We start from the raw sequence: 14,039 nt of genomic DNA, 5'->3' as shown, positions 1-14,039 counted from the left end.
TAAACTTTATTTAGATGGGTTTTAGATAAATGCTTTCAAGTTTCTCTTGGTCTTTAAAAAAAGACTTAGGTATCAATTTAGCTAACTACATCAAGTGCACATTTCATGTCACTGTATTGTCGAAGGCTTTCATGGCCAGAATCACTGGGTTGTTGTAGGTTTTTTTCAGGCTATATGGCCATGGTCTAGAGGCATTCTCTCCTGACGTTTTGCCTGCATCTGTGGCAAGCATCCTCAGAGGTAGTGAGGTCTGTTGGAAGTAGGAAAAAGGGTTTATATATCTGTGGAATGACCAGGGTGGGACAAAGAACTCTTCTCTGCTGGAGCTAGGTGTGAATGTTTCAACTGACCACCTTGATTAGCATATAATGGCCTGACAGTGCCTAGAGCAAACTTTTGTTGAGAGGTGATTAGATGTCCTTGTTTGTTTCCTCTTTGTTGTTATGCTGTTGTAATTTTAGAGTTTTTAATACTGGTAGCCAGATTTTGTTCATTTTCATGGTTTCCTCCTTTCTGTTGAAATTGTCACCTCTCAACAAAAGTTAGCTCTAGGCACTGCCAGGCCATTATATGCTAATCAAGGTGGTCAGTTGAAACATTCACACCTAGCTCCAGCAGACAGGAGTCCTTTGTTCCACCCTGGTCATTCCACAGATATATAAACCCTTTTTCCTAGTTCCAACAGACCTCACTACCTCTGAGGATGCTTGCTATAGATGCAGGTGAAACGTCAGGAGAGAAAACCTCTAGACCATGGCCATATAGCCCGAAAAAAACCTACAACAACCCAGTTTCATGTCACTGCTTTCTTGAATGTTTTGGGATTAGAAGAGTAGGGCATAATTCAGAACAAATCAATGTGGATGCCTGTGCTTCATTGCTGCTCATTGCAGATCAATACGGCCAGTGCCTAACTTCGTAAATGGAAAGTTCTGGCTCACTAGTCTGTTTGTGAATTATACCCTTTGACTTGTCCTCTCCCTGGATTCTTATTTCACTGAATATTGGTTTTGGACAGCCAATACTCGAAATAAAACTATACAGCACTTCTGTCTTACCCAATGTAACCACAGGCTAAGATTCACTTTATAATACATAGAATACTAGATCCTGGTCCTGGTTCTAACTGATCCATCACTGAAGCTTCATATAGCATTCCTTTCAGTTATTGATATAGAAGGACTTTGACCCAGAGATAGTGTTGACCACTGTGATATCTGTTTTAAAATGAGAGTAATTTTATTAGAACACCAAAAAGTTTCAGCTTGATATTTTACTAAAGTTACTTTGTCCGCTAAAAGATGTACAATTAGATGTACACTTGCAGACATACTCTTATTGACATATTTTATAAAATGAAAAAATGAAAGCAATTTACCAAGAGATGTCTTTTTCTTTTCATGGGTTTTTAGTGCTTAAAAAAAGACGGGTATAGGTTTTATTTTGTGTTGTAGTTAGGTGTATCATTTTATTATAACTCTGTGCCTTAAAAATGGTACAATATAAAATGCGGTGTATGTTAGGCACCTGTTTCATGAAAATCAGTGCTAATTCATTTTACCATCTATCATATTAACTTTATTTATACCCTGCCTTTCTCCCAGTGGAGGCTCAAGATGGCTCACACTACCACACTATTTTTTTTATTTATTTTTTAAAAAATTTACATACATTAACAGCTTACAGTGTAAATAGAACATGAAATAATGATCATTTTACAAACACATAACCCCACCACCAAGGCCTGAACAAGTATCCTTTCCTTTGCCATAAATTTGTGAGTAAACCATTAACCAAACACTCCCACACTAGACAAGTTTAAAAACCGCAATACAAAAGTTAAAAAACACTTTAAATAGTAACAATGAGGTAAAAACAGAATTAGAATACAATAAATGTACTTAAAATGGCTTTAAAACTCATATCCCCCACTCATATCCCATCCTACTTCCCAAAGGCTGCCCCTTATCCTTCCCCAAGAATGGAAATTTTCTTATTCCATTAATAGAAAACATTAACCATCAAGAATAAAACCTAGTCAGACATGTCTTCAGCACTTTTAAGGTAAAGGTAGTCCCCTGACATTAAGTCCAGTCATGTCTGACTCTGGGGTGTGGTGCTCATCTCCATTTCTAAGCCGAAGAGCCAGCGTTGTCCGTAGACACCTCCAAGATCATGTGGCCGGCATGACTGCATGGAGCGCCATTACCTTCCCGCCGGAGTGTGAGCCACCTATTGATCTACTCACATTTGCATGTTTTCGAACAGCTAGGTTGGCAGAAGCTAGGGCTGACAGCGGAAGCTCACGTCGCTCCCCGGAATCGAACCTGCGACCTTTCGATCAACAAGCTCAGCAGCTCAGTGCTTTAACCCACTGCGCCACACTTATCTGTGCTAATTTTATTTTAGTTTTCTGGCTATACGGTTGATCTGATCGTTCCTAGGAATCACTGTACTGTACTCTGAATTTTTTTAGCGTATGTTGAATACATGTTTGCTCTGGTTCAGTTAAATGTAACTGTGCAACCCCAGTTGGGCATTGTATGTAACACTGCCCTAACTTTGTAATTATAATTTTCTGTTTTCTTGTAGAAATTCATTGGCAACTGATAAGCTTGGCTCTTTATTGTGTTTATTTTGCTGTCCCTAGCAAATCTCTTCACCCTGGACTAGCTATCTATATATACACACTGATTGCAATCTTAAAATTATGTTTTGGTGTTGCCCTCCTGTTCACTTATCTCAGTTCGGCTTCAATCTTTCGTTCTCCTCTTCAATTTTTTATTGCTCTCTTTTATCTTTTGTTAAAGACACTGGAGATTTTATTTATCTCAGCTTGATACATTGTTGTTGTGTGCCTTCAAGTACGGTAATTCCATAGTATCATGGATTTTCTTGTCAAGGTTTGTTTAGACTTAGTGCAACTTGTCCAAGGTCACCTAGGTGGGTTTCTACGACCAAAAGGAATTTGAACCCTGGTTTCCAGAGTGATGGTGCAACTCTCAAACCACTATACCACGCTGGCTCTAGATATATACTAATTAGATCTAACTAGATACAAACCAGGGAAGATAATTGAGAACTGGAATAGTCGCTTTAAATAAAACAAAGAACAGACTTTAGTGTGTTTCATGTTGTCCAAGTAGTTCTCTTTTCAGAGAATTAGACGTGTCAAATAGTGTTTGTGCTGATTCTTCATTTATTGTCGTTATGAATACTATCACAGTCTCACTCTTAAGTATTGCTAGCATTAAAACTGCCAAATGTTCATAAATAAGTATGCTTTGCAAGTATGAATTCATTCATATAGCTACACCGTAGTTAACAAAGAAGGTGTGATAGGTTCCTATATCACAGAAAGGAAAGCAATTTAATATGTTCAGCAATGGTTTCATTCAAAATAAATAGTATGCTCATATGAGATGAAACAACCAAATCAGAACAGCACTGCATAAATAAGCAAAAAATGTTGAATCTTCTATAGGTCACTTGCATTGAGCATCCATGGATTTTGGTGTCCACAGGAGTACTGGAATCAAACCACAGTGGATATTAAGGGACCCCTATAATTGCAGTATTGAATGCATTTATATTTTCCCCCAAAATAATGTGTTTACAAGAGTTTTGTTGCTATATTTCAGAATAGTATAATTCCAAATAAGAGTGATCTCTTCTTTTTTTAAAAAATTGAAGACATTGATTTGATCTTGCAAAGCAAATTCATCGTCTGTACATGTGTGCACGTAGGTGGGATAATACAGACAGAAATTTATCACACAGGGAAACAAGATTACATTTAGCCATGAGTCATCTTGGTAAATAACTTTGGAACGTTCGTGATTTTTAAGACTTGTCTTATGGCAGTTTGTCCTGATGAATGTATGTGAATTCTATACCTATGGAGATTTTTTATGAGGGTAAGTCTGGTAGACTTACATGTTAATTAAGCATTTTTTTAAAGTTCTGGTGTGCCAGCTCTCTGTTTGAAGGGCTCAAACATATGGAAAGTATTGGGAAAGGGTTTATTTTCTGAAAATATAAACTTGACACTTAAAAATGGTGCATTTGTTGGATGACTATTTATCATATCACATCTTTTTTCCTAACATGAAATTCAGAGAAGCTCATAGCTGGAGAACAACGATTATAATAAAATGTTCTTAAAAATTAAATGAACAATCCTGTTAAAAACAGCACTAATATGAAATAGTTTAAAATAATTTGAAACATAACAGTGAGAATGAATTACTCATACCTCATTAAAAGATACATTTGTAACAACTAGGTATTCACGAAATACCTGACTGAATATATAACCTACATCATTCATATTTGTGATCAGTGTGCCTGAAAAGCCCGGGTGTCCATGTAAGATATTTTACTTGTCTAGTACTGAGTTTGACTAGGTAGGCCTTGCTTAAGATTTACTTCCAGTAGACAAAGTTCATGAACTGAACAGGATGCTTTTGCAATGGTTGGGATGACGTTTCCAGTCTTCTGTATCATAGAATAATAGAGTTGGAAGAGATCTCATGGGCCATCCAGTCCAACCCCCTGCTAAGAAGCAGGAATATTGCATTCAAAGCATCCCCGACAGATGGTCATCCAGCCTCTGTTTAAAAGCCTCCAAAGAAGGAGCCTCCACCACACTCAGGGGCAAAGAGTTCCACTGCTGAGCAATTCTCACAGGAAGAACCATCTGGTCACCACTCTCTGTCCTTCGCAGACAATGAAAAATCTGACTGTCATCTTTAGCAGGTTTCCACACTGTGTCCTATGCTGAGATTCAAGTTTCAGTATATCACCCTGATTGGTTTGTCTGTGTTATGGTTGAGTTGGGGGTTCTTATTATGTTTATGCTTTGAGTGCTGTTATATAGTAAGGCAGTTTATAAAAGTTTAATAATATAACACGGACATCAAAATATACTGGGTTTTTGGTAGTCCTTTTTCATCTCTCCAGGTTACATTTTCATGCAATTCATAGTCTTGCATCCCATATTATGAGGGAAGCCTGAAAATACATTAAAATACAATAAACTCAATAGGGCAATATCCATTAAAATACTGTCATCCAAGTGATATCTCTTAAACTTTTAAACTACAGTTCTCTGAAGTCATAAGCGACAATCTAATAATCCTTTTAAAAAGAATTAATTTTATTCCAGGAAAACACAAAATACACAAACAGCATTTTAGTTACATAAAGTTTCTAAAACTACACTACTACGTATTGTGCGCTACAACTGAACTATAACAAAGCAACTATAAAAAAAGAATAAAACTACAAATGTCTCACTCTCTAGCTGATATTTGTTATCCCTTATAAATTGGCTTCCTTTTAGCAATAATATAATCTCCCATTTACTTAAGACAACAGTCTACAATTGATAAATGCCGTTATCATTTTGGTTTAAAATTAATGAGCACATCACAGTCTTTCTTAAAGTTGATCAAAGATTTCTTCTTAATCAGTGTGGTCAATTTGCCCATTTCTACAATTCCTTAATTTTTAAAAAGCACTATAGAGATTCTGTGACACAAAACATTTTTTCGATCTCTTGTCAAGAAGCCTGAACCATGTTGTGACCCTGCTGAAATAATGTAACAATAATATCAAAAGTATCAAAAGTACAAAGGAATAAATGTTGATTTCTATGTATGTACATCAAGTATAGGACCATAGCCTTCTCAAGAGTTGGAAGAATTTTCCTAATGCCATGACCAGAGTTTTGAAGAAGATTGGTATGTTTTTAAATCCATTACGTGGGATGAAATAACTCAAGGAGACGGAACATCCTCTCTGATACTGCTTTTAGATAATACCGTCTGATCTCTATATCCTTTAATTTTTCAGTGAGAAAGTGCACTTTTATTTTATTTTGTGTTCAGGTGTTTAAAATTAACTTCATTATTAAATCTGGGCATTATGGTATAGTGCTTTCGAACTGGACTACAACTATGGAGGTTCATATTTCCACTCAGATATAGAAACTCATTGGGTGACTTTGGACAAGTCATACTCTTTCAGCATTGTCAGACCTCCTCTGAAACACCAATTGTTCCACTTAAGGCTGCTGTTAATTGGAAATGACTTCAAGACACACAGTAAATTATGAACAGCAAGATGGTAAACAATAAATTCATTTAGTGGAATGTGAAATACATAAAACATTTGTATTAACTTGTAAAAGTTAATAAAATTGATGCTTTGATTATATATTTATAGGAAGAGATGAAACAATGGAGTCTGTTAGACCATCTTTCCTTGAATATTTTGAACAAAAAGAAAAAGAGAACCGAAGAAACTGTGGAAGGCAGGTACCTGAAAGGTATTCATCAGATTGGAGAGTACCTCAGGATGGTGACTATGAATTTGTAAGTAGCAATTACTGGTATATATTTTCTTTTTTTCAATAGAAATAAATATCCCCTGACCAAAAGATACTCTATTGCAGAAAGGAAGTGTACAAGGCTTTGTTGCATATTAATGGTTTTTTAAAGACTAAAACATTTAAGGGCAGACAAATTTATCCCCATTGCTTGATGTAATGATTGCATAAACATGTGCGCAAACAATCCAGTTCAAATCATAAAGGAAAGTGATACTTAATAACTAATATTTCTAAAATAATAATAATAACATAATAATAATAATAATAATAATAATACATGTTTTGTCTTACAATCTTTATAGTCATGAATTTAAAATATGTCAAAAGTTCATCTGATTCCCTGTTTTTATCCTACAACTTAACTATAGGAAGATAAGAACAGGAGAATCTAATTGCTGATATAACTTGAGATGTTGAAAAATGATGATTTCTCTTTTGAAAGCTTCTTTGAACTTGTTCCAAATATTATTGATTGCAAATGGCATAGTACTTGTTATTTTGGTTTTTACATATGCCCTACTTTTTAACCAATGAGCTGTTTTAGTCAGCCATGCTAATATCAAACATTGTGATGGTGATAGTGCTGTGCAGTTGCAGCAAAACTTTTCCCCCTCCCCACCACAATCTGAGAACCAGCTCCAAGAGGTTTCGAATTCTTTTTCATTCTTCTTCTTTTTTTTTGGGGGGGGGGGTGCATGCAGTAATGTGGAGAGAGAAGGTTGTGTTCCCTTTTTGTAGATAGAAAGAGTTCATCAAGCAGTCATTAGTTGGATTTAGTCCCTCTATTCTCAACTACTAGGAAGAAGAAAACCATGGACGTCTTTAAACTTTTTCTACTTATGATTGCTTTCTGCCTGGGAAATGTTTACATATATAAAATAGGTATATAAATCAAACAGTAATGTTAATAAATCAACATTTGCAAGGCTTGCTAAACAGTCTGATTTTCCTTTTTATGAAGTACAGCTAAAGCATTTTATGGAGAGTCCACCATAAATATCTCACACTCTTGCTAACAGATTTGCGTAAATGGATTGTGTTCAGAAACCTTTTACTATTGTCAGATTTTTCAGGAGCCCAACATTGAACTAAGGGGACCCCATTTGAGGTCGAGTCTCACAGTTTAAGAAGCAGTGTTCTAATAGATGTTTAGATGTGGCATTTCTCTCTCTTTTGGTGGAATCTTTTTGTGAGTCATTTATTTAGATTGTAGTTGGAGCAAAAAAAGGAAAGCAAGGCAACCCTCAGCTTTGCTGAGAAGCTAAGGCAGAAGAGTGATTGTTTTTTTCCCCAACTGCCACTGAGCCTCCCCTTTAGTCAGGCTGCAGCAAAAGAAGAGATAGGAAACGGTAGAGTCATATCATTGGCTTAGCTGAGAAATTACCCATTTTTGGCTCTTAGCTGGTAATAACACCAGCCTCTTCTTTGTGGTCTCTGTAGCTCACACAAATGGGCAATGCCTATGCAACAGCATCTCATTTGTATGAATACAGAGGTAATCCACTGGAAAAACCTAGTTATAGATAAGCAACCTATCCCCACCTGCACTACAGCTGTTCATTATGTGAATTGTAAAATATTAAAAGAGTTTTATTATTTTCTGTTTTTCTCTCTATCCCTTTTCCCTCTACAGTTGTGTATTTCTAGGTTGTTAGCTTGAGAGCAGGAACTATCCTTGATTTTGATTGATCTTTAAGCCACTCTGGGAGTCTTTCTGGCTTAAAACCAGGGTATTAAATGTATTATATTACATTTGACATTGATAGAGCTCTGGAAAATAACTGGAATTCTATTACCATTGCATGGCTCATAAGAACTGCTGAATCTGTTGCAATCCATGGCTTTTCTTTTGTTACAGACAGCTAAATAAGTCTAAATGACAGGACTGTGATCCCCACTCAGATGTAACTATTGATTCCTATGTAAATAGCTTTGTTCTTGAGGAGTGTCATATTTTATTCTGTATATTTCCAGAAAGGCTTCTGAAGTATAATAGCCCTTTTCTGAGGATGGTGGTTACTTTACTCTCCCTTTTAATGTAAGAATAAACAGCATGATAAATTTGTCAGAAGAGAAACAACTAGTCATATAGCTTGTTAAAAGGCCTTTGACCACCATTTAAAAACATATCTGTTAGAAAAAAGTTGGTACTTTCTGCCAAAATCTAAACATCCTTAGTAATGCATCCTGTTTTGTTAAATGCATTTGTCTGTTGGGAGTTGTGTAAAAAGGTTAAGAGCTTGAAATGTGGCTTAATGCAGATTTACAAAAAATTGTAATAGAAATATGTTATATTGTGAATACTTTGACCTATATTATCGTTTATAGACAATTGACTTTTATATGTTAGTGTACATGCATATATCGAATGAGAATTTTTCCCCATGTTGCTTAAAATTCACCTTAGCAACTGACAAAGATTAGTGGAAAAAGAAAGTAAATATATAATAGGCTTTGTTCATGCTTATACTGCAGTCTTTGCAGTATCCCATAAGTAAAAAATTACTTGAAGACCCATATCAACAAAAGGGTGTTAGGTATTGCTTTATTACATCACTAGCATGAGTACCCAGCATTGAAAAAATCGTTTTTTTAATTTTTTTTACAAAGTGCATAAAGTTGTGAGTGAACTATAACTCACATCATGCCAGGTTGACCCCAAAAAACTCCATCAGTACTTCCAAGTTTGTTATGTTGGGCAAGTTTGCTCTAGATGCATCTTCAGTATGGTTCAGTGTGCTCTCTGGCTGTAGGGTAAACTACAACTCCCATGATGGTGAGTCAGTCCCCTCAAGCCCCTCTAGTAGGTTGAGTTCATCATAGGGTTTCTGTTTGCCAAATTTGGTCCAGGTCCATCATAGGTGGAGGCCACAGTTTCTCTGGCTGTGGGTGAACTACATCTCCTAGAAAAGAAGGTCAGTTTTCTCCAAACTCCTCAAATTTCAACATATCAAGTATGTGTGCCAAGTTTGTTCCAGATCCATCAGTGTTTGAGTTCACAGTTCTCTCCGGATGTAGGTGAACTCCAGCTCCCTTACTCTATACCAAACTGTTGATGGATCTAGTAAACTTGCCACACATAGCCAACATGCTAAACTTTGAATACTGGTAGGGTTTCAAGGGGACTGACCTCAGAGGTTGGGAGTTATAGTTCAAACCCACATTAACAGAGCAGTGTACACCCAACTGATGGATCTGGACCAAACTTGGTGCAAATACTCAATATGACCAACTTTTTTGGGGGGAGGGGGGCTGACCCAACATGATGGCGATTGTAGTTCTCCCTGCATCCAGAGAATCCTGTGACCCCCACCAATGATGGATCTAAACCAAATTGGGCACACAGACCCAACGTGGCCAACTGTGAATACAGGCAGGGTTTGTGGATGATTGACCTTGAGATATGGGAGTTGTAGTTCACCCGCATCCAAAGAACACTGAACCCAGCTGACAATGGATCTGGACCATACATACTTGGCACACGGACGGACATGGCTAACTGAATACTGGTGGGATTTGGGGAGCATTGACACATGATTTGGGGAGTTTTAGTTCACCCCCATCCGTATGCATTTTCTAATGGGAGCATTAATAAAAACAAAGGAAATAGTGAGTTTTTTTCTAATAAATAGTCTTACAAATTACCTAAACTGCTTCTGCTGCTCCTCCTCCTCCTGATGCTGCTGGGCCACTCTCAATCCCACACTGCGAGGACACTTTCCCACCTACTTTGAAGGGACCACTGATGCGAGCCTTCCTCCAGTCTCGTACGCTCTCTCTCATCGACTCATGCGCACCATGCTGCCATGTTCCGAGCACACCTGCTCTCCCCTCCCTGTTTGGAGTCTCAGAAACAGCCCTCCCCTTGGCTTAGAGGCCAGCTGAGAGCCTGGCCAATCACAACAACAGGAGGACTCTTGGTGGGAGGATTCGCAGTCTTGTTTCTAAAAAGGTAGAGAAGGACAGGCAGAGATCTTAGCCTTCTCTGCCAAAGGGGTTCCTAAGACCATCAGAAATACGTGTTTTCTGATGATCTTTGGTGACTCCTCTGACCCCCCTCCCCCGGAGTCCCGACCCCCAGGTTGAGAAACGCTGTTTTAAGTAAAAGTCAATTCCTACAACTGTTAGTTTTTTGAATTACAGTAGAATCTCAGTTAACCAAAAATCGAGCAACCTGCAAAAACAAACAAACAAAACAAAAAACACTTCATTCACAAAGCTGTTATCAAAAGATAGTAAAATTGTGTTACATTAAATTAAATGTGTCTTTATTTGTCTTAATTCATTTTCATTAATACACGGGACACTGCTTAAAGGCCAAGATATAAACTGGCAGATATTCCTTTAGCTTTTGAGAAAGTAGAAGAGACACAGAGTTATTTTAGAACTGTCGAGTTTTTCTTTACTGTATATGACTTTGCTTTTCCTGACATACTTCACATTCTCAGCTGCTTGAAAACTTGCTCTGAAGAATGTTAATGTCTTACAGAGGAAAACATCTATTACACTTTCTGTAAGAGATGGATAGTGAGAAATTGCAAGTTAACAAGTGATTTATCGCTTATTGATCAATGAAAGCACGCTGTGGTTTACAATGAGCAATATGTATTCTGTGTTACAAGCCTTTGTGTTGATGTCATTTCATTTTTTTAAAGACTGGTGTCAGGCTTCTCCTTTCCTCCGTCAAATAGTTTATTTTCTCTTTTCTGATTTTTTTCTTGAATTGCATCAGTGGTGTAGGGGAGTCTAAGAATATGCACAGATGGTTTTCCCAGTTCCTTCCTCTATCCTTCAAAAATATGCTGCTACCCCACTGGTTAGGGTATCTTACCTGCTCTTGTTTGGCATTTAACTGCTTTAGTCTTCCTTCATGTGCCTAGTTTCAAAGCCAACACAGTAGCACATATCATATGCATCCTTGCTGCCTATGTTATGCTCTGTAAATATTGTGTTCTATATTAATAGACTTTTTGCCCTAACCCAGTATGTAGCTCATGTGAGAGTGCTAAGTTCTGAAAGATTAATACATATCTTTTGGCAAAGTTCACCACTGTAGAGGATCAGTTTGCTCTCCAGTGCTGATAATAGATCAGATCTGTAATTCTGGACTGTTGATCTGTAGTCATGAAATTTAAATTTGCTTGCAAGAAATAAGCATTTGTTCAACTGAAGCGTTCTAAACCTTCTATATCTAAAACAAAGCACTTCACTGAATCTGAAGGGATTTCTCTAGTTCAATATTTCTCTATTTTCTTCCAGCAGCAGATTGCAGGATGAAAAAAAAGCAATTTTAGGCACCAGATATACTTGTTTCCAAATTAAAAAGCAATATCTAGTCATTCTTTGTGTGTCTGTGTGATAGTTATATCAGTTATGAAGTAGTTGCAACTGCATTGTTGATTTATCTCAACTATGGTTTATGATTATTGATTCTGTTTTTAAATTGGGTAGGTTACTTTGACATGATGATGTTCTTCTATATTCATAATGGATATGTTTTGTTTCCATATGTGTTTTGCATAATATTGGAATTTGGGAAATGGGAAGCTTAAAATTGAATGCGTCTTTAGAGTGATACCAGATTTTCTTGTGCGGTGATTCTTAATAAACATTGGATGAAAACATATTGTGTTGAAATAGTTTTTAAGGGTAATACTTTGTTTGCAAAATCACTATAGTACTTTCCTCTCTGATGTATTTCATAATACTGCCAGCTTTCCAGTTCAGCTAGGTTTTTTTAATCCTTCATAGAAAGGAAATTACATTTTAGCTAAAAGGAAATAAAATCAAAATTGAAACCAAAGTAGCTTAAATTCTCTGCTAAGAATCAATCAGGTATGACTACTACTTCTTAGCATAGTACCTTTTCCACCTCCCTTTCAGGTTCTGTAATCTAATGAGATTTGAAGAGTAGGGCGAAACCACTGCATCTGTTACAAATTCACAATTCATTTAAATTGCATTTCTTATATACACTTGGTTACTAAAACATGTATGCATCACAAAAACTAAATTCTGCCCAACATACAATTGAGGCACATCACATTTGAGGTTTAGAAAATTCAGTCAATATTTGAAATGGGGAGGGGGGGGGGCGTTAATCATCTAGATATGGGACCAAATCGTTTCCACTTCCTAATGTTTCTAGTTCCTACTGCCTACCTAAGTGGGTAGAAATTTCTTTTCTCATGATTGAGTCATACCCAAAACATGCAGTAAATCTAGGCTTTATAATTACTTTTTAGGTTCTATTTGTTCTGGCTTTTTGCTATCTGTCATGCACACGATTGGTAATGTGCATCAGATCTTTAAACAAATTAATGAAATTCAGTAAAACTGTCCCTTGAGTCAGATGCTTTTTTGCTGAAGAGGATTGATTTAAAGACTATCAAAAGCTCAACATACTTTATATGTTTATCAATTAGTAATGCATAGTTTTTCATTGTGTTCTGGGATCAGTTCTTGTATCTTAAGAAGCACAGAATTTTCATTATTATATCATTTTAACTAGTTTGTGAATTGAAAACATATACATATCAACATTATTTTATATCACCATTTCTTTATTATTTTCACGCACAGCTGTTACCTCCAATTCCATCTTTTTTCAGTATAAATGTGTTCCATGACTATACTAGATCTCATTTTTTTTTAAAAAAAAATAAATGCAGGGAGTACTCAGATTATATGGCGTGTATATGGCATTTGAAGAAGAAAAAATAGGCAAAGTCCTTGCTTTGTGTATGAAGCCATATACACACATGACCTTCAGAGTGTATCAGGTTGATTTATGCCTCTGTCAGATTCTTAAGCACTTTGATCACTGTAATTCGGAAAAGAAGTAATTATTTTAAAAGAGAAAATATACTGTTATTACGCTGTAGAAGTCTTCCACTGTGCAAGCACTTTCCAGCATCAGTTCCAGTAAATACATATCCAAAGAGGGGGTGGTGAGGCTGTGTGTCTTTGCTTGCCTTGTAATTCAGTTATGAGGCTACTGGTGGGGAAAGAGCTACTTTTCCTTTGTGTGTTATTAGATTAAGTCATCAGAGCCTTTGGGTGCCCTTTAAAGACTTAGGAGATGAAATGTTTGTAACTGGCAGTGGAACAAGACAGTTGAGACATCTTGACATTTCTTTCCGTTCCATCAAATGTGCATAGAATTAAAGATGATTGTGGAAATGAAGTAAGCTTCCCTTTTTAGTTAGGACTGCAGGATGAAAAAGGATTTAATTTGTACATCTTAGACATTGGACCACATTGAATATTCTTCTTCTAGAACTGGTCCTACTTGGTGCTTCTTATTATCTCACATGCCAGTTTGGGCATGGAGATCCTGAATTATTTTAAACCAGAATTCTGGTTTAACTAACCAAAAACAACCAAATTTATTGAAAATTATATGCTTTTTGCTGCTGTATGTCTAGACCAAGGTTTCTTAAACTTCCCCCTTTCAGCCTGAGAATTTTTTACATGACCTACCGTATAACGGTATATAAAATAGGCATTGAAATAAAACATGTACTGATAACAAATTTGCACTGGCAAGGCATGCTAAACAGGCTAATTTTCCTTTTTATGAATATAGCTGAAGTCTCTTCTGCAGAATCACTGTAAACACTGCACAACAGATCCGTGTAAATGT

At 36.5% G+C, this 14,039-nt stretch overlaps 1 protein-coding gene across 1 annotated transcript in view; it reads left to right on the top strand.

Annotated features, from left to right (window-relative positions):
* Window positions 1-14,039, top strand: part of STK4 (serine/threonine kinase 4) — a 65,600-nt gene that overhangs the window by 30,274 nt on the left and 21,287 nt on the right. The window contains exon 10 of the mRNA XM_060772199.2: window positions 6,229-6,377. Within this exon, the coding sequence (XP_060628182.1) occupies window positions 6,229-6,377 (149 nt within the window). The remainder of the gene's footprint in view (window positions 1-6,228; window positions 6,378-14,039) is intronic.

This window comes from Anolis sagrei, chromosome 4, assembly GCF_037176765.1.
Source record: "Anolis sagrei isolate rAnoSag1 chromosome 4, rAnoSag1.mat, whole genome shotgun sequence".
Taxonomy (NCBI): Eukaryota; Metazoa; Chordata; class Lepidosauria; order Squamata; family Dactyloidae; genus Anolis; species Anolis sagrei.
Note: the sequence above shows the minus strand (reverse complement) of the source record. Positions and strands in the feature narration are given on the sequence as shown.